Source organism: Stegodyphus dumicola, chromosome 5 (assembly GCF_044657685.1).
Source record: "Stegodyphus dumicola isolate Sdum_Otavi_A_Nest chromosome 5, ASM4465768v1".
Taxonomy (NCBI): Eukaryota; Metazoa; Arthropoda; class Arachnida; order Araneae; family Eresidae; genus Stegodyphus; species Stegodyphus dumicola.
In genome coordinates this window covers 131,274,148-131,299,176 of record NC_140772.1, presented here as the reverse complement: position 1 = coordinate 131,299,176, position 25,029 = coordinate 131,274,148, and the positions used below count along the sequence as shown (strand labels likewise).

Below are 25,029 nucleotides of genomic sequence, written 5' to 3'. Positions count from 1 at the left end.
GTTTCCAATTATGGAAAGATCATTCCACAGTTTTCCTGTTGGTGAAACATTAGGGTTATCTACATCTTCTAAAAACGTTCTTAATTCTAACAACCTCTATTTCATCAAATATGTACTTGCTCATCTCGTTGCTTCATCAACAATTGCTCCCTTTTCCGCTCGCTTCCTAAGAATGGTATCAGTTTTGGGAGTTCTTGCTGCTATTACTGCTTATCTAAATTTACCAATGAGATTTGTAACGAAAGGAATCAGTTTAATTACTAATGGCAAATATCACATCCATCCTCCTCCCTTATATTTATTTATTAATATGTCGATAAAATAGAAAGTAACTATTTATTAATGTTTATAGCCCGTAAATAAAAATTATGACTCAGTTTGTCATTAATTTGTTTTCAGTTCACTTTAATTTCATTTCAAGTTCAAACTGTCCAACAAAAGCTGGGATCGGGGTCTACCTGTTTCCAACTCCTTTTACCTCAAAATGTGCCAGATTCCGAATTTGACTCCACAGCCCTGTTCACATATCCCTTTCATTTTTTGATAAATTTTATGGAACTACTTTTATATGCGCCCTCAGGTTGGCAAATTTCTCGCCAAACATTTTTGGCGAGAAACTCTATGCTGCCATATTACTACCTAAATTTTTTGTCTCCATTTTGAATGTTAAGCCTAAAATGTCTCCAAAAACGTGTTTTTCGCACATGAAAAGACCAGGTTTTGAAGGTACAATTTAAGCTAAAAAACAAAACAAATAGCTAACAAAAAATTTAGCAAAAACGTAAAGTTTCTAACCAAAAATATTTGACAAGAATCCATGCACACAGCGATATGTTTTAACTTAAAAAACAAATCTACGAATAGCACATTCTAGGCAGCGCAGGAATCTATGAACTACACACACTTCGCTTCAATAATTTAACATGACAACAATAAATTTCAAAGAATACCATGTACACACCATTCTGTTTAAACTTAAAAAAAAATCTACGAATTGCACAATCTAGGCATTGCGCACAAATCAACCAAATAAACTAAACTAAATTACAAACAATTCAAAAAACAACAATAACAAAATTCATAGTAAAAAAACAATGAACATAACATTCTACAAAATAAAAACAGTAAAATAAAATGCACTTATCATAATACATTCCTGAATAAAATTTCGCCAGTCACATAACGTCTCTGAAAAAAAGTGCCATGATTTTGCTATATCACGTGTCTTTCTGAGTTTCAAAATTTCGAAAGTAACGATAAAAACTCCTCCAAAGTTAACTTACTACACGAAAAACCACAATCCAAATCTTAAACTCCGCTGACAGCCACATACCAGAAACCATTTGACTGCAAATCCACACAAGAACTATCAGAAACGTCCTTCTTCATCCGAGTTCTCATAGCAGCTCTGCATTTCGGACTCCGTTTTAAAAGTCCCACAGAAATTCCAAAAATACACTTCAATCCTCATAAACACACCCGTGAACAAAAGACTCGTTAACAACTCCAACATTGTATCTTTTAATACTAAATTTACTTTCCACACAATCTTAAATATGTGACTGAAATCTTGCCACCACGTCTATCATTACAACATAGGCCATTTCAAAACACGCATGACACGAACCAACGGGCATTTAAACCACTCCAGCAAAAGATTTTTAAACGTCAACAGGGTTGCCATACAACATGCAATCATGCCAAAAACCAGCGCAGCACACATATCGCCACATTTGGTGATATTAGGGCACATATAAGAGTAGAGCCAAATGTGGTAAGAAGATGCTGAAGGAACAACTTCTGAGAGGAATGGTAAAAGTCATAAAAAATTTATAAACTTAAGTCATAAATATATTAATATTAGCATATTCTGCATTTTATTCACAGTTTAACTTCTAATGCTTTTTTTTTTTTTTTTTTAATTTATGCAATGTTTTCCCCTATCTATTGCTATTTAGTTCATTGCTATTATAAGTTAAAGTGTCTAAATGTATGCAACAAAAACTGGTAAAAATGGCCTGGGAGTTAAATGTGATGTTTTTAAATATTCTTGTGTTTTAAAATTCTTATTAATTCCTTTCTATTTATTTATACTCTTCATGAGAAAAATTGTCTAGTCTTAGTGAAATTTGGATACAAAGACTCTGTGGTAATATTATTTTCATTCATAATTGAAAATATCCCTACCTTCAGCCACTACAGTCTTCTCAGCCATCTGCACAGTATCGTGAGCTGTTAAAAGTTCCAGTGCCTTCATCTACGCATTTCAAAATCATGACACACAAAATCATGACGTATATATATATACTTGATTTCATGTTTTTCAATGCAGATTCTATTATTTTTGAAAAAGTCCTTTTATTGTTACTAATTGTCTATGCTTTTTGACAGGAATGAAACAAGAAGTCACTGTTTTGTTTCTTTGGTATTCATACAAACTTTGGAACTGAAATTAATATTATTTTGAAACCTGAAACTATCCATGGACAATTCTACTTACATTTTCTTCTCTAATTTAGATTTAACAAATTTATGTAATGTTGTCTGTTTGTAGTATCAGCACACTGATGAAGATCTTTTAATGGCAGGCTTTGTTTTTCAAAGAAATTTTATACTTTACTTTAAAATTTACTTTTATTACTTCACTTTCATAAGGCTTTGTAGGTATTTTCATTTGCTGATTCAGGTCGAGTGCAAAGGGGTAATTTAATTTCCATGATAAGGAAGTAATTTCATTGTTTCAAGAAATCTGTGTTTGAAGCTGATTAAATTTGCTTCCTGGAGAAATAATAAGATTAAAGTTTGTGAAGAAAAAGTTCAAAGTAATATATTACAACAGCAAAGCATAAGAAGGCTATCAACCGATTAAATTAGCATTAAATTTTTATGGAGTGGCCTAAGTTCTGGTTGAAATTTGCTATTATTCATATTACCTATAGAGAAAGCATAGCATTGCACCTATACCTATGCATTTAGCTTCTTCAGCTTAGGAACTGAATTAAAAAAGTTTGTGTCCATAATTTTAAACTTTTATGCTAATTCTAGATTCCTTGAGATGCGGTTTTGGAAATTTCTGAATTTTACAGTCCTTTTTGTCTTAACTAAAACCAAATTATTTTTAATTTATTATTTTTCATTTATATATAACATTTTTATTTTTATAATGTTTCTAATTTCATAAAAAATATCAGTTAGTTTCATTTCAATTAAATAAAAAAATTTTTGCATTTTATGATAAGTATCACTTTTTATGCCATGCATTTATGAAGTAGCCATTTTGCCTAATATTTCTGCATATTTAATATATTTTTGTTTAACTTCATTTCTAGATCCTATGTTTAGGGGTATTTACAATGGCACTAAAAAACATGTTGATGATTTACATGAAGTTTTGAGGAGAGCAGTTGCTAATGGAGTTGAAAAAGTAAGGCAATGTTAACATAAATTTTTCATATATGTTTCTCTCTTGCTGTCTCGCTGGGAATGGAATTTGCCATTGGACTGTTTCGCCATCAAGACATATTTTTCTTTACACAGCTGTATTATATCTTACTGTATTATATATTAAGTTGATTTAATTTAATAATTCTGTTCAGTTTAATAATTTGATTAATTTAATAATTCTGTTCAGTTTAATAATTTGATTTAATTTAATAATTATGTTCAGTTAAATAATTTGATTTAATCAAAAACATTTTAAGTAAAATGTTTTTAAATCTGTAAATAAAAATATGTCTTGACAGTGAAAGGCCTTGATGGCAAAACGGCCATGGTGAAATGGTGATGGCGAAAAGTTCTAGACCTCTGTCTCTCCATCCTTAAAGAAAAATTTTTTAAAAACTCATATGTTTTGCAGATTTACTATTATAACTTTGGGTGATATAGTCAACAAATTAAAAAATTACTCAAGTATATGAAATTATTAAGAAATAGGTCTAAAATTTCTAAAAAAATATCTAAGAATTAAAGTAAACCAAATATTTTTATAAGAGGCTTTGAAAATAAAACCTAGGTCATAACTAACTTCAGAATCAATGTAAACATAAGCTGAATGGAAGAATCTCCTGTAAGTCACTTCATTTAATTGTTCAAAATTTTTCATTGTTGAACATTTTTTATTTTAATGATTTTATATGGGAATGGCTGTGCAAATAATATAAGAAAAATAGCAAAATGTGGTGAAGTATTTTTCTTGAATGTATAAAATATTTTGCATACAACATTGAATGTATAAGTTATTCAGGAGTTTCTCAAAATTCTAAACCAAATTCATTTAATTCTCAAAATTCATTCAATTTCTCAAAATTCTAAATCTTGTACTAGAAAACAAACAAACAAAGCAAAAAAAAAAAAAAAAAAAAATCTGTATTATCAGCTGCAAGGTAAAAAATAGTCAAATAAAAACAATATAATTTTTTTTAAATATGTATTTTGATACTAAACCTTATCAGATTAACTTATAAGGTTCTCTAACATTTTAAGCATTAAGATTTTGTGCTGTTCTGTAAAACAAATTATAAAAAAATAGTATTTGTTTATTATATTTCTGTAAGTCTGTTAAGTCTCCAGAGCCTTACAGTAAACATATTGATCTGATCTTTTGTATATCTTTGCATTTGAAATCTAATTTATTAATTATACAGTACAAAATTTGGATGTCCTACATGCAGAATAATCTAAAATCTTAACTTCTGAACCACCTGCAACAATTTTTTTTTTTTATTCTTTAGCCTGTGAATTTTTTTCATAAAGAAATGTATGGGGAATCCTGACTCTTAATTTTACTTTGGTACTAAATAAAATACCTTCAAATTGAAGAAACAGCAATTTTTTAGCATAAATATGTGTGATCAATAATTTAACTCCACAGTGACCTTTTTGCTTGGTATACCTCTTTTTAAACTTATAGGTTATAATTAATTTTTTTTTCAAAAAGTTATAAAAATTATTTAAAAATACAAATTTTAAACATAAATCGTAAAAAAAGAGAAAAATTTTATTTGGAATGAACCTAAATTTCGAAATATGAAAGGAAGAATCAAATACATTTAATAAAAAAAGATATATTAATAAATATATATCAAATTCAATTAACATTGAGGGGTTAAAATTTTGAGAGGTAATTTTTCTAAAAATTACTCGTGCAATTTTTACAAAACATGCCAGTTTGGCATAATTTAAGTTGTAGAATCGAAATATGGAAAAAAATTGGCATGTCATTTCAGAAAAAAGTCCAGTTTTGTATTAAAATACCTATATTAGAACAATTCTGTATGTAAATCTAATACATATCCTAAGTCGTGCTATCGAGACATGAAAAATGCAGGTTGAATTTCGTCAGTCGACCCACTAGAAGGGGAGATATAGAACTGTCCCCCCTTTTATTTTGAGCAGTGTATTTTTGTTTTCTACAAACATCACATTCTAGCATTTCAGTGGGCAGTAGTCCCATAGTTCCCTTTTATTATTTATCTTTTTTACATCATTTATTAACTTCTGATAAGTACTTTCGGCTCATCGAAACGAATCAGAAATGTATTTCATACTTTGCTGGTTTGTCATTCTATAGAATACCTAGAAAATGTTTGAAATATGAATCGTTTCATACATTGCTGGCTAGTTTTAGCCTAGATATTTTATAGAATGCTGTATTTCAAACTTTGCTTTTAACATATACAGTCAAAAGTCTTTAATCCGGACTCATCGGGACTTCGGCAATTCCGGATTGTCGAATTTTCTGGATTGGTAAGATGGCATGCAGAAATTATAAAATTAAAAATATGAAACTGTAATTTATGAAATAAAGAGCAATCATGATCTAAAGGGTATCAAAATTAAAAAAAAAAAAAAAAAAAAAAAAAAAGCTTAATATTTATTTATTTACTTTATTAAACATTTCTTTCAATGTAAGTTGTTTAAGTTGCTTCGTTTTATGTGATAACACTTTCTCTTTAATTCTATAAACAGACATAATTTCTTGTTCAGTTACAAAGTTCTGCTGTTCAAGTCCCGTAATTGCTGTGCCGAGAATACTGACTAACTTGTGAATCGAAATTTTTTCGTTTTCACTAACCTCTCTGTCACTTTCTTCATGTCTTTATCCATTTTTTGCAGCAATTCCACTTTTTGTTTGATGCACATCAAAACATGCTTTCGCTTTGTAGATCCTTTGGTAGCTCCAGCATCGGAAATTCTATTTGACATAATCGAAAGTTCAAGCTTACTTTTATAAAATTGCTCTAACAGTCTGCAAAAAATAATAAGCCGGATCCAATTCGAAGATCAAGGAACAATGCAATCTGCAACATTAACTGAAATAGATAATTAGATAATTTTAGCTTAGCTTATACCGTCCGTTATACATTAAAAGCACATGCGTGCACGTTTATGCACATGCATAAAGGTATTACACGCATGTGTAAAAATATTACGCACATGTGTGAACGCATTATGCGTTGATGCATGCGCAGAATGTTTGTAGCTTTGAGGTCCGGATTATAGATCATTCCGGATTATGGGCGTCCGGATTAACGACTTTCGACTGTATATACACACACATATGTATATATAAATACACACATACACAATATATAGATATATATTTGTATAAAGAAAATATAAAATTAAAATTTAAAATTTAATTAAGAAATTTTAATTGGAAAGAAATAAAAATAATTATTATTGCTGCAAACTAATTTACAATATTTAAATTCTAAGAGCATATGTAAATTTATTGCACTTACCTAAAACCATGAAAAAATATATAATTCCAAAAAATTAAATTTATTCCTAAAAATTTTATAAGCATATTTTTATAGTTACCAATAGTTAATAATAAATATATTTTTGTATATTTATAGACAAGTATATGAATGTATACAGTAAAATTGTTGAGCAGGCAGGAGACGGACTTATCAAGGGGAAGTTTCCCCCAAACTAAAACTCTTCAATTACTCAATTCCTGTGTAGACATCCATACATAAAGTGACCACATTTTCATTGTGACAAAGAGTGACAAATAGAATGAAATGAAAATTGTAATTTAGTTATAAAATCAGACCAATAATTCAAAAAAATATATTTTACTGTATACATTCATATACTTGTCTATAAATATACAAAAATATATTTATTATTAACTATTGGTAACTATAAAAATATTTGTAAAAAACTATAATTTGAATACTATGCTTTTTAATTAATTAAAAATTTTATTTAAAATAATTATGATTTTCTTTCATGATTATATTTTTTATCCGAGTGAATACTTTGCAATAGATTCGGATCATCTATTAAAATGTCATGAAATTTCTCACATGAATTGATCAAATTATATTTTACCCTTAATACAGATTTTAAAGTTTTAATGTTGAACTGTGTTTTTTTCAATTCTCCATATTTTATTGATACTATAAAAAACATCTCTTGTTGCTGCATTTGTTCTCTGAAGGGAGAGTGTGTGTTCTACAATTTTCAAAATATTTTCATAAGGAATATTATTCTGTTTAAAATAGAGGAATAACTCCATCCATTTTTTGTCTGTTTCCACATTTGCAGACAGCCAACATTTAATTTTTTCTTCAATAACGTATCTTTTTACCAATGACACCTTATCAAAAAGATCATTTTCGCAAATATTATTTTTTGGAAAATGGTTGCTAATATATTAAAAAGATTTTTCCACATATTCCATAAAATCCCCTTTTTTAATGTTACCCAATTCTTTTATATTTGATTTCTGCGCTTTCACATAAATCCTTCAAACTTTCAACACACACAATATATATATATAAATACGAATAAATTTTTGCAATAATATTTTCAAGATCCATTGGAAGTAAGTCAGATGCTGTTTGAATAGTACAGTCAAAAGTCGTTAATTCGGACACCCATAATCCGGATCTCAAAGCTAAAAACTTTCTGCGCATGCGCCGAGTTGACACATGCGCATAGGCGTTTACGTGTGCGCGTAAGACCTTTACGACTGCGCGTGTGCGCAAGCGCAGAATACGTTTTTGCGTGCGCGTTTAATGTATAACAGACGGTATAAGCTAAAATTATCTATTTTTAGTTAATGTTGATGATTGTGTTGTTCCTTAATCTTCGAATTGGATGCGGCTTATTATTTTTTGAAGAATTTAAGAGCAATGTTATAAAAGTAAACTTGAACTTTCGATTATGTCAAATAGAATTTCCGATTCTGGAGCTCCCAAAGGATCTACAAAACGAAAGTATGTTTCTATGTCCATCAAACAAAAAGTGGAATTGCTGCAAAAAAATGGATAAAGACATGAAGAAAGTGACAGAGAGGTTAGTGAAAACGAAAAAATTTCGATTCACAAGTTAGTCGGTATTCTCGACACAGCAATTATGGGACTTGAACAGCAAAACTTTGTAACTGAACAAGAAATTATGTCTGTTTATAGAATTAAAGAGAAAGTATTATCACATAAAACGAAGCAACTTAAACAACTTACATTGAAAGAAATGTTTAATAAAGTAAATAAATAAATATTAAGCTTTTTTTTTTTTTTTTTTTTTTTTAAATTTTGATACCCTTTAGATCATAATTGTTCTTTATTTCATAAATTTCGGTTTCATATTTTTAATTTTAGAATTTCTGCATGCCATCTTACAAGATTTAAACTGATGATCTATAATCCGGAAAAATCGATAATCTGGAATCGCCGAAGTCCCGACGAGTCCGGATTAACGACTTTTGACTGTATTGTGTAGAATGTGCGCTGCACAACCTACTCCAATAATTTTTTGGTTCAAATGTTCGTTAAGTTTCATAAAAACGTTATTAATGCCTGTTTCTAGCTTTTCCACCAAAATTTTTAGTGTTAGCCTCACAATAGGCAATAATTTGATTGTACAATTTTTTTTAAAAAATAGTACTTATTGAATGAAGAATTATTTATGAAGTTTCACTCGGCAATAAAATAAAATCTAATATTCTAATTTTAATTCCTGTTTCTGGATAAAAAAGTTAACAATTGTGGGAAGTAATTTTAAATATTTGTGGTTGGAAGCATCATAATATATGGATATAAATGTGCATTTAATTTAATTCTTTCTGCAGTTGTGAAAACAAATACAGTTAAAAGTCGTTAATTCGGACCTCAAAGCAACAAACTTTCTGCGCATGCGTCGCGCTGACACATGACCTTTATGGCTGCGAATATGCTTATGCACGTGCGCAAAATACGTTTACGAGTGCGCGTTTAATGTATAATGGATGTTATAAGCTAAGCTAAAATTATCTAATTCAGTTAATGTTGCAGATTGCGTAGTTCCTTAATCTTTGAATTGGATCCGGCTTATTATTTTTTGCAGACTGTTAGAGCAATTTTATAAAAGTAAGCTTGAACTTTCGATTATGTCAAATAGAATTTCTGATATATATTTATTAATATGTAAAGGATCTACAAAGCGAAAGTATATTTCGAAGTTCATTAAACAAAAAGTGGAATTGCTGCAAAAAATGGATAAAGGCATATCCTTTGTTTATCTAAACTTTAACGTTTGTTTATCTAAACTTTGTTTATCTTTAACGCTGCAGAGCGCAGTGAATTGGAAGTTGATCTGTCAGAACTATTCTTATCTTCAGGGCAGATGTTTTTATTTTATTTGGCTTATAATTCCTTAGTAAATGTAGTATTTCATCTCGATGTACTCCGCCTTTGATATGATTTAAATCAAATTCCTCGTCATTATAATTCGCTTCCAATAGCGAAGAAAGTGACAGAGGTTATTGAAAATGAAAAAATTTCAATTGACAAATTTGTCCGTAGACACAGCAATTATAGGACTTGAACAGCGGAACTTTGTAACTGAACAAGAAATTATGTCTGTTTATAGAATCAAAGAGAATGTATTATCACATAAAAAATGAAGCAACTTAAACAACTTACATACTAATTTATTAGTATAAATCTTTCTGCTCAATAATATGGTTCCATAGCTGCCTATTTGCTTGGCATATATCTCAAACAAAAACATTTTACCGACAAATCTAAAGTTTACTTATTTTACTCCTACTGAATAACTTATATTAACTCTTTCGGCAACCCGGGGAATAAATTTTTATTATTTTTGCTTTCATTACCACTTGGGGGCCCTAGACAAAGTTTTATACAGGGTTTTTATAAAGTCCCGGACCCATTTTGATGTTTAATAACTCATAAAATAATGAAGATATAAACAAACTTATGGCATTTATTGATGGAACACCTTACATATTTTCCTTTTCAGGTTTGAATATCTTTACTTTTGTAAATGTCGTCTGCGCATCTGGTTAATTTCAGATAATTTCATTTTCCAGTCTAAATATCTGTACTTTTCTAAATATCATCTGCTTATTAATTGAATTTTTCTCTCTTTTGTTTTTGGCAACTATTGCAATGTTTTGTTTACTTTTAATGTGTTTGCTGTAGTACTTTTGTATGTGATATTTTATTCGACTGGATATTAAGGAGAATGCATACACCACAAGAGAAAGCACAGATTTTATGGTGGTTCATAGAAATGAAATCCATAACGCAAGCACAGAGAAATTGCAGAAGAATTTACCAAAAAGATCCTCCATCCAAAAGCAGCATATTGCGGTGGAAAAAGAATTTTCTAGAAACTGGAAGTATCGCAGATAAGAAACGTTCCGGACGTCCCTGCACAAGTGATTTTGATGTTGAGTGTATCAGAGAGACATTTTTACACAATCCTGGAAAATCTGTGAGATCAGCAGCAAGAGAATTGGATATGCCAATTTCGACTGTGTACATGGTTATTAAGAAAAAATTAAGACTGCATGCATACAAACTTCAAATTGTTAAAGTTTTGGAACTGGACGATAAGCCTAGGAGGATGGCCTTTGCAACAGATATGCTAAGGAGGATAGAAGATGATGGTGAATTTCTGAAGTGCATAATGTTCTCCGACGAAGCATCCTTTCATCTTTCTGGCATTGTCAATTGCCATAATGTGCACATTTGGGGATCTGAAAAACCCCCATGAATACTGTGAGGCACAAAGGGATTCCCCAAAGGTTAATGTGTGGTGTGCACTAATGCACGACCGAGTCATTTGGCCTTTTTTTTTTACAGAGAAGATGGTCTCATCAGTCATATGCTTAGACATGTTGGAAAACTTCGTATTTCCACAACTAGAAGAGCTTCAGCCACATGTCTTTTTGCAAAAAGATGGTGCACCACCTCATTGGGGTCAGGCCCGGATCGAATAGGTGCGGGGCGTTTTTTTTTTTTTTTTTTTTTTTTTTGTGGGGCCCTTTTTAAATATCTTATACAAATGAATTTTTTTTTTTTTTTTTTTTTTTTTTTTTGATTCAACAACTTCTGTTGAACATTTTCTATTGTTTTCTCAGCAGAAAGTCGTTTTTGAAGCTCTGTACATTTTAACATAGCTACAAATGATTTTTTTTTTTTTTTATTTTTCATGTGTTCTCTTTCTTGTTTCAGTGGATTTGACATCTAATGATAAAATTATAGGTTAGGTATCCATTTTTAATCACATAATATACTTAAATTTTTAATTTTAAAAACAATTGTTTGTTAATAAAGATTATGTAATATAATTTAGTACTTACCTTATTTAACAAATAGTAATTGTAGTCACAAAATATGACTCTAATAATTATAACAATTAGAAGAATAGCGAACTACAAATGCAAGAAACAATTGACATTTGATCCTAGCTATACATCCACCACTGGCTGGTACGGTTGCGCAATTAGTTGCGCGTGCATATACCTGCAAAGTAGTTTACGTACGTAGTGCAAAATCTCTCTAATATAGGACTATCCTGATTAGATTCAATACATTTGACATGAACTTTTACAGGTATCAGTTTTCTATATTATAAAAAATATATTGTATAATAAGAAACACATTAATAAATGCGAACTTAAAATAAACATATTTTTAATTATTTGAATAATTCATAATTTATCCATTATCATCAAAAGCAATTTGCTTTAAATTTCGAATGCTTTTTTTGTTCATTTTTATGGTAATGCGGGGCTCTTTCAAATGCGGGGCCCGATTGGGCCCAATCGCTCCAATTGCTCTCTTTATCCGGCCCTGATTGGGTACCATCATTTGTAGTTCTTTGAATGACCATTTTACAGTAAGGTGGATTGGGCAAGGAGGTCGAATTCCTCGGCCACCAGATCACCTGATATAACGCCACTGGACTTTATTTTAGGGGGATTTGTAAAGGACAACATTTACAGGAGGAGAGTGTCAAACAATGATGACCTAAAAGCGAGAATTACAACCGCGATAGCCTCTGTGGATGCCGACATGCTTGCCAGTACCTGGCGTGAAATTGAATATTGATTTGATATTCTCCGTGCGATGAAGGGGGCACACGTGGAAGTTCATTGACAAGGGTCATGAAACTATTTCAGTCTATCTAACCATTTATGTTATTAATTTTATTTTATCTTTATTATTCTATGAGTTATTAAACATCAAAATGGGTGCGGGACTTTATAAACACTCTGTACATATATAAAGTGTGTATGTGTATACATACATACATACATATATATACATTTTATCTAATTTTCCTAATTTCCTTACCTTTGCCCAGTATTTAGTTAAAGTTTTGTTGAGCTTGTAACTTCAGTTTTAAATAATGCAGTCTAGTACAAAACATATCTTTCAATAATACCCTTTTTTCAATTTGTAATTTTCTATTCCAATTCTAATTCAATTAAATAAAATTATTTATTCAAATTCAATTAAATTATTTATTCGGATTTTTTTATTAAATTTTTTTTTCAAAATATTTTTATTCTTTAGTAGTTTGCAACCTCTTTTTTCACAAATAGTAGTACATATTTTTCACTTTTACACTTTTTAACAATAACTCAAAGTTAGCAACATTTTTGCACACAAAACAAGTACAGTCAAAAGTCGTTAATCCGGACTCGTTGGGACTTCGGCGATTCCGGATTATCGATTTTTCCGGATTATAAATCATCAGTTTAAATCTGGTAAATGGAGGTGCCAAGTGCCTTCAACATGGAGGTGCCAAAATTAAATTCAGAATCAGGACCCTCCACATGCTGTATTATTAAAAAAACGTCTAATACTCATGCTTGAAGCATTAAGTATATGTTACTCTTAAAATCTAATTCTTTCTCCCTTTTCAAAAAAACTTTTTTAAAAAAAATTATTCTGATCTGGAGGCTTAGATATTAGAATCATTCTGGATACTGGATGTGTGGGTTTTAGGATTTGTACTGAATTTGACCTTGATTTGTTGAATATTTGAAAGTTTCGAAGCAATGAATTGCTGCAGCAGAATCGTGTTAGAGCGTTTTTATCTTTCTGCATTTCTTCTTGATTTTCATAGTACATGGATGCATTTCAATTAATTATATTACTTTGCACAGTTACAAACGGAATTTCATAGATAAAGTTTGTGTTAAAGAACAAAGCATAACATCATCCTGTTGCATGAAAACTTACTGGAGACCTAGACTAAATATAGTTATTTATTCAATAAAGCAGGGGTTTTTCTGAGCATATGAATCCTATCAGCTGTAACCATTAACAGCTATGCAATTAAAATCTGTTTTCAACATTCAAATTATTTCAATTAGTTGACAGGATAAGATGTGGTAATATGGTAATGGTAGTCAACAGATAGGTAATATGGTAATTGGAGAAGTCAAACAACAAGGATCAGCATTATATTTGTAAATTTTGCAGGACTAGTTTCGATGGTTTAACTACAGAACCATCTTCCTCTGCTGCCAAAGTATAAATGAATGAGATAAGATATGGTGATACGATAAGATAAAAATGGCTGGACAGGAGTTAAGCTACTCGCGCCATCTATTGATGAAACAAGAAAACAAAAGCATAATTTCCTTAAAGGCTGAAGGTAAAGATGGATTGATCAATTAGCTATAAAATTGCACATATTTTACAGAAATTTAACTTTTGGGTCGTTTATTCTCCTATCAATAAAATTCCCAGTTCCATACTTAAGGACCTCATTCCGGATGTGAATTCCTGGAGTATTTACAGGATTCCTTGCCAGTGTGGTTTAATTTACGCTAGTCAAACTAAGAGTGCCTTAAAATTTCACATTAAAAAACATGATGCCTACGTTAGGAGAAAAGAAACACTGAAGTCCTCTGTTGCCCAGCGCTGTTGGTCCAAGAATCACACTTTCTATTTTTCTGCAACCAAAATTATTAAGAAAAAAATCTTCCATTGGTGAATTAGATTTTCTAGAGGCATATCACATTATAAACAAACCTTTCTGTTCTAATTAATGACCCTAATTCCAATCCATCTTTACCTTCAGCCTTTAAGGAAATTATGTTTTAGTTTTCTTGTTTTATCAATAGACGGTGCCAATGGCTTAATTCCTGTCCATCTATTCTTATCTCATCTCATCACTATATCTTATCTCATTCATTTGCACTTTGGCAGCTGAAGAGAATGGTTTTGTAGTTAAACTATTAAAATAAGTCCTGCAAAATTTACAAATATAATGCTGATTCTTGTTAGAATTCTCCAGTAATCATTATTTGCCATGTTACTTTAACCTAAATCATAGGTAATATGGTGTTTGAAATTTCTGAATTAACTAGTTAAATTATTATAGAGTATTTTAAAAAATTAAATTTATATATATTTTTAAGTTCATATTTAGTAATTTTAAAAGCATGCATGGATAATAAATGCATGATTATACTTTTTAATTAGATTTTTATCACTGGTGGTAGTTTAGAAGACTGCAGAACAGCTCTTGAGATTTCAAAATCATGTGGTAAATATTTTTTTCCTCTAGTTATATAAAAATTTTCATTATTCTTAATTTCACTTTTACAGTCATGATTATAAATTTACAAAAAGACCCTCTAAGGCCCTTTGCAAATCTGACTTAAAAGTTGTGTAGTCCATATTAGACTGCCAAGCATGTTATTACTCCATCTGTGAGAGTATTATGAAGTCCTGAGAAGGTTATACAATAGGTGTAGCTTAATGTGATCATATTTGTCCACAGCTATTTTGATAACAATAAAGGAAAATAGCCTTCAGAACAGTAATGGAATTTAATGCATTTAATATAAAAATATAGAAAAGTATATAAATAGGTACTTATATAGCATTTTAATTATGGAAATTTAAAAGATTGTTTATTAACTGTTCATGACATCTTCATGTTCATTAATGCTTTATAACGTTTCTAGAAATTATTTGACCGATGCTGTACCCTTAATCGTAATATCAGGCTCTCCTCACTGGAAGACAACATAAAAAGCAGTTGCAGTTTGTCATAGATTTCAGTGAATTTTTTTCCAAGGAAAATGAAAAAATTCTGCTGAATGTTTATTGCTCTTGAAGAAGAAACACTTATGTTCATTCCCCTTCAAAATCGAGAGTTGTTCAAACTCTACATCAAACTTTCACTTTTTTTTTGTGTGTCTAATTTTAAATTTTTGACTGAAATTGAAACCAAGCTGTTTGGTAACTTAACTCTTCACTTGGCAGCATTTCTTTGTCTTTTAGTAATTTTTGTAATCTATTTTTACCTTATTTGGTAAATTTATCTTTTATTTGGTGCCTTTAGTTTACAAAATTTATTCAACAATAGTTTAATTATATTAATCAAATTGTTGATCCTGATAAGGGATGTATTTCCCATTTTTTCTATAGAAATGAACTGGAATTAGGTAAATTGATAACAATATCCCAATGATAATATTAATTTCAATCACATTAAGTGGCATGTCCTGCAAATAGCCTTTTTATTTAAATTTTAAACTTAACAATGGCACAATTTGTACATATATATCAAGCTCTGCTACTTGCAAGCATTAGCTAACAGAAAATTGAATTAACCATTGGTTCAAACTTTTAATGGCACAATTTAACTTTGGCTAACAAAATAGCTCATACTGGAATACTAACTTACAGAGTCAGAGGAGCGAAACTACATATTTCAAGCACTGTTGCCAAAAGATTTGTATTTAAAACTTCCTACCATAAACCTCATAATTGCCTCTGCCAGAATTTAAACTATCTGAGAAAAAAAGGTTGATTTGGGTTGTTTTATTTAATTACTAGCCGCTACGTGGCCAGCATTCATCTGGCTTTTAAATGTACTAGAAAAATGCCTAAATGGAACACCAAACATAAAATCTAAAAACTGCACAGAATTATACTGTGCAGAACAGCTTTATCAAAAAAAGATCAATAAAATGTATTATATATAAAAAAATTACAATGAAATAAGCAATATCCCTTAATACAAATATTAATTATCCTAATAAATAAATTAACCAACTTCCTATTGCCTTCTTTCCACAAACTTCCAGTGTCCAAGAGAAACATAAAATTTAAAAACTGCACAGAATTATTGCCTTCATTTTTCGGAGTGGCAACAGTGCTGATATCAGCAACAATGGCAACAGTAATATTTCAGCAACAATGGCTGCATGCTTTTGTTGCTGATATAATGAGAGAGGTGGTTTCTTGGTTGCTGGTGGGTGGTTTTCAAAACAAAGGTCTGAATGACTGATAACATTTAGTTCTAAACTAAATCGTTGACTAATGCTTTTAGAAAAAATATACTAAGGTTATTTCTAAAGCTGAAATTGAATACATTGAAGAATATTGATATAAGATTGAAGATCTTCCCAAACTAAATTTTCACTTAGAGTTTTCTCTTTGGTTCTCACTTTCTTCCAGATTTCTGGAAGGAAAAATAGTTGAAAAAAATATACTTTGATTCCCACATGTTTATTTAAGTACAAGAATAACCTTTTGTGTTTGAGGTTTTAAATCAACTTTTCGTTTTTTCACCCTGCTCTCCAGGTTTGAGTTGAATCAACAAGCATATGCCACTGATAGTTTTACAGCAATATCTACCTCATAACTAAATTCCTACATGGTTAGATTTTTAGACACACTAGGACATCAATGACACCCTATTTCAAAATCTATACCTTATGTTCTAAATTTAAACTTTAGAAATGTTGATTGGAGAGCCTAACTTCTAAATGATTTTCATCGCATTACACTAGCTTTTACAATGATATCAATAACACATTTTTCTTTTGCAATAGCATCAATTCTTAGCATATATTATTCACATATGGCATATTTTAAAGTACTTATCTTCAAACCATTACATTTATTTAGGAGAATGGAAAATGCAGAAATGATGTATAGAGTATTTGCTGTTAGCAATATTTTTATTGAACTGGTGTCAAAATTTTCTGACTATTTACAAAATTAAATTTCTGAATGACAGTATTTCGACTAAGCTAACATAAGAGTGTTCAACTCACAAGCATAAATTTTTAAAAAGTAGATGCATTCATCGCAATAAAGCTTCTTAGCTATGCTTAACATCTTGAATAGCCTTACTTAAGGTACAGGGAAACCATTCCAGCAACTTTGTACCATTCAAAACATAAAGTAAAATTTCTAGTTACACAAATAAATTAAATTCTCACTTATCTTTTGTTTTTGTTGTAATCAGCCATCCTCTTTTTTACAAATTTGGTCCATGATGGCCAGTTCACTCTGTTTACTTGAACTGTTCTTTATGGCTGAAGGTCATACTTATCACCTTCAGGTCTTTTTCTTTTCTCTGCTCACTTGTTGATCCTCATTGATTTTTGTCATCCTTCCAAAATTTGTGGTGGTCCAGATCTGTTGTGGACACATTGCTGCTGAATTCTCCATTTTGGCTGACCTCCTTCTGTACATCCTGGCCACAGGGTCGTTTTGCCTTTTGCCATGCTCCATCCTTGTCAAGTTGCCTTGGTCTTTACCATCTTAGATTTTTATGTCACTGTTCAGTTATACCAACATCATCATATGCTTTTGTATTTTCATCAGGTCTCTTTGCCTTTTGCCATCTATTCTTCCACTTGCTTTGGCCTCTTATGCCAGTGGTCATGGTATCCCCCAAATATTTTACTTTGGCACCTTTTTTTTATATTTCTGGCCTCTTTCCCATCTGTAGCTTTCATTTTGGAGATTATGTGCAATATGGACCTTTTTCCTTTACTGCTATTACCAGTCTCCTTTCTTTTGCTGTATGCATCTTACTGAGACTCAAGTTCAGCTACTTATTCTACTAACATTTTCGACGGGCATGCACTGATCATGGCAGGGATTGCTTCTTTACAGCCCTCTTATGCAACCTTATAAGCAGCCCTTACAATATAGCTCTCTAACATAGCCCTTATAAGCAGCATATCAGCCTGCCAATTTTTCTTAACTTGGTTGATATTAATTGTTACTGTTTCACTGTTCTTAACCTTTAAATATACAGCAGTTTGCCTAATCTGCTCAAGCATAAAAGGACCTTAATTTATTATGAAAATTTCCCAATTTTCCTTCTGATTTGCAGGATCATTCAATGCTTTATTTTGAAAACCTTTTCTGCCATCTTAAAAACTCTCTCATGTGTTTTCTTAACATAGTATTGCTTCGCATAGACCCTATCTGAATTATTTGTTGCCTCATCAAGCAGTTATTAAACAGCTGCCATCTGTTTCTTCAGACCTCTTTTCAACAAAAAATAGTTTATTGAAGGTTGTAATCAACTTTCTCCCGAGAAATAATTCAGCGGGTGTTTTATTGGTGGTATTATGTTTAGCTCATCTTAATGCATAGTCGAGTTCATTAACACAGTTATGGTAATTTCGATTTCTTGCATAACTAGAGATAATTTTAATTAAGTCTTTCTTTACCTGCTCATCAATATTTACCTGTGATAAATGAGGGACCATTTTGAGATTTTTTCAATGTCAAGTCCTTTCAGGACAGTATTATAGGGATTGAATTTAATTCCAGAAATCTTTCATTCATTCTGTTATCATGTCTACTTTTTCTGGTGATATATACAGATGGAGGACAAAATAATACGAACATCTGTGAAATAATGGAAAATTCTTTATTAATAGGGGGGTTGGACCACCCTTTGACTGAAGTACGGATTGAATGTGACGTGGGATAGATGCATAAAGGTCATGGGCAAAAATAAAAGGATTATTAAACCATTCCTCCTGCAGATGGTCTCTAATTCCAAAAGTCCGGATGGAGGTGGAAATCAGGAACAAATTTTGGACTCCAAATATGCCCATAAAGGCTCAATAATATTCAAAACTGAGGTGGCCAGGCAAGATGTTCAATTGCATCATTATGCTCTTCGAACCATTCTTGAATGCACCTAGCAATGTGGATAAGGGGCATTGTCGTCTTGAAAAAGTGTTCGCTTCCCATTGAATACAGTCTAGACAAAAGGATGGACATCATCCCTAGAATGCTTATATAGTGATTGGATGCGATCCTCCCATGCAGAATAACAAGTGGTCCAAGACTGCACCAAGATATCACACCCCATACTATAATGGCGCCACCCCCTTGCTTCACAGTCGGTAAGAGGTAGTTCGGATGAAACGCTTCTTTGGGTATTCTCCAGACATAAACACGTTTGGTTGTCTGAAATAGGGGGAATGACGATTCATCTGACCATATTACCTGTTGCCACTGCTGTGAGGATCAGCCTTTGTGATCTCTGCACCATTGGCGTAGCTTGAAAGCATTAGTTGCTTTCACCAAGGGTTTACGAATTGCAAATGTTCACAACATGAAGTTCCCGTTTGACAGTTTTTGTTGAAATGGGGTCCTGGAGATTACTGTTCATTTTGGATGTTATCTCGGATAACTACTGCTTGTGCTTTTGGGCTACTATGCGCTTCAAGACTCGTCTATCCATACCAGCTAGCTTTGACTTTTGGCCACTGTTGTGCTTTGAAGACATCGTCTTACTCTCTTTCATGTACGCTGTCATAACAGCTGGTACCGTACTCCTTGCACACCCCACAAGGTTTGCTGTTTCCGTAACCGATGCTCCACTTAAGCGCTCTCCAACTATCAATCCTCTTTGGAACTCTGACAGGTCTGACATTTCATTTTCTCACAGGCAGTTTGATCAAACCATGCAACATAGGTGACTGCTGTTGAAAGACTGATACCTTCCTCTTCATGCTCACTAAGTGGTAGACTTCTGTTGCAGGTGGCGCGGCTGTACTGCAGGTGTGAAATACGTCATACTTTTTCACAGATGTCCGCATTATTTTGTCCTCCATCTGTATATATAATGTATCAACAAAAACTATGCAGCATCATGTCATGATTGTTTAGTTCACCAGTAGTCAACTAGGTAAAATTTCTAAATATTAACGATCATTGGTGGATTAGCTTGCAATGTTTCCACTATTTTCCAAAGTATAATGCAAATATGAATGTGCCATTAAGATAAATCAGTCATGGATTGCCATACCCATTAGCTTGTTTGTGGAAACATTTAATTTAGGGTTTCAAAAAGTAATACTGAAGAAACTGTTAGAATTTTTATCATTCAGCCTTGTATAGAGGTCAATCTTTTGCTTTCTAGGTAAATGTCTTTCTAGGTACTTGAAAATAGTTATGACCTATTATAATTGTGGGAGTATCTATTATAATCATAGCTGTATCTTCATTTCAAATTCTTGGTAACAATCTTTTTAATAATCAAATGTAGCTCTTCCATATCCTTGGCATTGAGGATTAGTGAGCCTTAGTGAAGCCTGTACCTATTTTGTAAACAACAAACACCTTTCTTACTTAAAAAAAAAAAAAAAAAAAAAAAAAAAAAAAAATTATAATGAATGTTCAAGAGCATATGAATTAAGTGCTCCCTCCCTGGGGAGAAAGGGAACCACAATGAGTATAACTCTGTACAAGAGGCGCAGTTACATCTTCTTAGCCATTGTATAGGAAACAGACTCAAAGTGAGTTAATAAAGCAATGTACTCTTAATCTGACAGTGGAAGCGCATTGAAATAAACATATTATTATTGAATTTTTAAATATCTTTGATAAATTATTCTAAAAAAGGCATATGAAATTTAAATGGAGAAAAACATATATCACACTGCTTAAATACTAAATGTGTCTAAAATTTATTATATTAGAGAATATTATATTAAAATTTCATATTTTCATATTCAAGAAATATTCATCATTTAAGTTTTCTCAGAATGATTGCATATCCCAACAGTTTATATCCGTGAAGTTGGGAAATTATGTTAACAACTAGGTTTTTCAATGATCGAAACATGAAAAATAAATTATGATCTCACTGGGATTTGAACCAGATCTTGCATTTGCTAAGTGGTCATGCTAACCGTTTGCTCCCTAAGAGCACACATTAGATTATATGATAATTCCTTGTATCCTTCGAGTGTATTCTATTCCTTCTATACTTGAAGAGTGAGTGTAGAGAGTCAAAATATCTAGTTGACCAAATCCAGATGGTGCTAAATTATCATTCGCCATATTTTAGTTCAGGCACCATTACAGAGATTATTAGATTTTTGGTTCATAAAACCTGAAAAATCAACTCTGCCAATCCTGGAACTTGAATTCACTCCTTAAGCTGGATTGCTCTTCTAGACTTATTATGAAAGCACCCACAGGAAAATGTTAAATAATGTTTAATGCAAGGCATTATTTAAATGCCTCGCAAAATAATGTTTAATGTCATGATATTGGTATAAAAAATTATGCTGATATTTTTAATGGTTAAAATGCTAATATGTAGGACAAATGTTTTACTAATTGCAAATGGCAGTATGATAATGGAAGACAAAAAACTGTTAAATTATTAATTCCTATAATTTGCGCTTTCTTCACTCCCCCCCCTTTTTTTTAAATAGGTAGAAAACATTTAAGCTTGTCAAATTGTATAAGCAAATATATGTGACTCTGCATGTAATGAAAAAGTATACAGCTAGCAATAAATTTCTGATATCAATGCAAATTTTTTTTGGTACTTTTGCTGGCAGTCATTTTTAACCATTGTATATGCAAGAATGTGACTCTGCATGTAATGAAAAGTATACAACTAGATAAATATTCAGTATAAATTTCTGATATTAATGTAAATTTTTTTTTGGTTCTGTTGCTGGCAGTCATTTTTATCTAATTCATTTTGAAAAATAGTTTGATAATCTCATTCAAGTAATTGTTCGATAATTTCATCTCAAATGCAGTATTATTTTAAGAAAATATATACAGTAGAAGTCCAGAAATCCGCAAAGCTTGGGACCAGAGGTTGTGCGGATTTTAGGATTTTGCGGATTTCAGGACAGAAAAGATAAAGCATAATATTCGGACTAAAAGTGCAAAATAAATAAGGCGTATTAGATGCATTTAATTAAATTATTATGTACATTATTCCAATAATTGATTATATTATTCATTGTATTATATGTACACAGCATCGAGGTTGCCGATTTCGCCTCATGCAAAGATTTCTGGTTTCGGATACGGGTGTTAGAATTACTGTTGCTGTAAAATCTCAACAGCTTTTCTTTATTTTTCCGTATATCATACACAATTGTGTCTCAATTCCATACCATTTTGCTATAAATCGAGGAGTAGCACCTGCCTTCATCTTTTGCAGAATTTGCACTTTTCGCGTTACCGTCAATGCAACGTGTTTACGTTTTTCAACATTGCAAGCAGTAAAATCATGAGTGCGTTTCTTATTTGTCACTGTATTAAAAAGGGCTGAAATTTAAAATATTCTTAATTTATCCACAAAATATCAGGATTAAAAAAGAGGCAGCATTAAACAATCTCGTGAAATTACAAAGCTCAGAAAATACAACAACGTGAATCGTGAACTTGAATGAAGAGTTGAGTGAATCATCTGCTTTTTTACCTCGATGCAGAGATTAGAGAGAAAAAACTTTTATCTTATTTTTTTAAACTTTTTTTATGTCAATAATTTAGTATTTCCGTTATGGCTCATTATTATTTGGTAATTATGACATCGTTATTTGGTAAGTATTTTTTCTTCTATATTTTGTACTCAATGTTGCGGTTTCCACAACCTATAAACTGAATGTTTATATTTTGAGAGGCAATGCAGATTTCAGGTCGGCAGATTTTCAGTATTTGACTGTATTGACAGTATGAAGATTTTAAAATGTTATCAAATTATGACTTCTGAATTTGTTCATAAGAATCTGGAAAGTGCGAGTAAATCAGGTTCAGACACTCAGGTTATAAATATCTTCAAATTATTTATTTAAGGATTTTGGATTTATACATTTGGTTTATAAAATAGGTATTGATTTATATTCATTATGCATTTTGAGTTCAATTAACAAAATGCTTTTCCTTTAGCTTCAAAAGCAATTTTTGAAAGGCTTATGTTTTTAGCTAGACATTGATAAAAACAATTATTCTGTTCTCTTTTACTATTTTTGATTTTTACTTTTTCACAGATATGCTGTTTAGTACTGTAGGATGTCATCCAACTCGCTGTTTAGAATTTGAAGCATGTGGGGATCCTGGGGGATATCTTCAGCAGTTAAAACTTCTTGCTTTGGAAAACAGACTTAAAGTTATAGCTGTTGGAGAATGTGGCCTAGGTAAATTATAAAAATGTTTTTTTTTAAAATGTTTCTAGTAAATATCTTTGCATTTTAAATATTATTCTTTAACTTTAATTAATTAATTTTTTGGTAATAACTTAAAATATAACTGCGACATAATACAGTACAATCTTTAATCCGGACATCCATAATCTGGAATGATCTATAATTCGGACCTCAAAGCTACAAATTTTCTGCACATGTGTAGCGTTTACACGTGCACATATGTGTTTACGCAGGCGCATAATACCTTTACGCATTCGCATATGCATTCACGCATGCACATAATGCATTTATGCATGCGCATAATACATTACGCATGCACGTTTAATGTATAACAGATGGTATAAGCTAGGCTAAAATTATCTAATTATCTATTTCAGTTAATGTTGCAGATTGCATTGTTCCTCAATCTTCGAATTGGATCCGGCTTATTATTTTTTGCAGACTGTTAGAGTAATATTATAAAAAGTAAGCTTGAACTTTCGATTATGTCAAAAAGAGTTTCCGATTCTGGAGCTGCCAAAGGATCTACAAAGTGAAAGCATGTTTCGATGTCCATCAACAAAAAGTGGAATTGCTGCAAAAAATGGATAAAGGCATGAAGAAAGTGACAGAGAGTTTAGTGAAACTGAAAAAATTTCGATTGACAAGTTAGTTGGTATTCTTGGCACGGCAATTACAAGACTTGAACAGCAGAACTTTGTAACTGGACAAGAAATTATGTCTGTTTATAGAATTAAAGAGAAAGTATTCGCACATAAAACGAAGCAACTTAAACAACTTACATCGAAAGAAATGTTTAATAAAGTAAATAAATATTAAGCTTTTTTTTTTTTTTTTTTTTTTTTTTTGTAAATTTTGATAGATCATAATTGCTCTTTAGATCATAATTGCCCTTTAGATCATAATTGCTCTTTATTTCATAAATTACGGTTTCATATTTTTAATTTTATAATTTCTGCATTTTATCTTACCAGATTTATATTGGTGATCTATAATCTGGAAAAACCCCTAATCCGGAATTGCCGAAGTCCCGAAGAGTCCGGATTGAAGACTTCGTACTGTACTAATCAGCTCATAATGTCATCACAGCTGTTCTTGAATAGAAACACTCAGATGCATTTCATATAGAATCAGTCTGTGGAATTTTTCTCTTGATTAAATAATGCTTGTGTATTGCAAATCACAATAGTTTAGTTCTATGAAAAACTTTTTCACCTGGTAAAATATCATTAATTTAATCTCAACTATAAAAATAATTTTGCCAAAAGAACTACAAGGAGGTAAGATTGTTGTTGTTATTAATTAATTATCACACAAATTATTAGTCTATAATTAACATTATTGTAGTGGTGATATTCTGCAAGTAGAGAAGTGGTAATAAATAAAAATGATATAACCAGTTTTTCTTTGTGATGTCAATGCCCTAATCATCAATCAACTAACAGATGGCAAAAGCTGTGGTATTGTTTTAAATCCACAAAATATCATTATCAATAAATGGTGAAGAAAGTGACTGAGAAATTGCTGAG

The 25,029-nt window shown here is 31.1% G+C and overlaps 1 protein-coding gene across 14 annotated transcripts in view; it reads left to right on the top strand.

Moving 5' to 3' along the window:
• LOC118205918 (deoxyribonuclease TATDN1-like) overlaps positions 1-25,029 on the top strand; it is a 108,620-nt gene that overhangs the window by 13,554 nt on the left and 70,037 nt on the right. For 13 of the 14 annotated variants that reach the window (XR_004761079.2, XM_035378190.2, XM_035378194.1 and 10 more), the window contains 3 exons: positions 3,330-3,424; positions 14,748-14,811; positions 23,345-23,491. Coding sequence is in view for 13 of the 14 variants with exons in the window: in XM_035378190.2 (XP_035234081.2) it covers positions 3,330-3,424; positions 14,748-14,811; positions 23,345-23,491 (306 nt within the window). In the remaining variant the exon portion in view is untranslated. Of the gene's footprint in view, positions 1-3,329; positions 3,425-14,747; positions 14,812-23,344; positions 23,492-25,029 lie in introns of those variants that run through there. The other variant, XM_085817077.1, reaches the window with a different exon arrangement.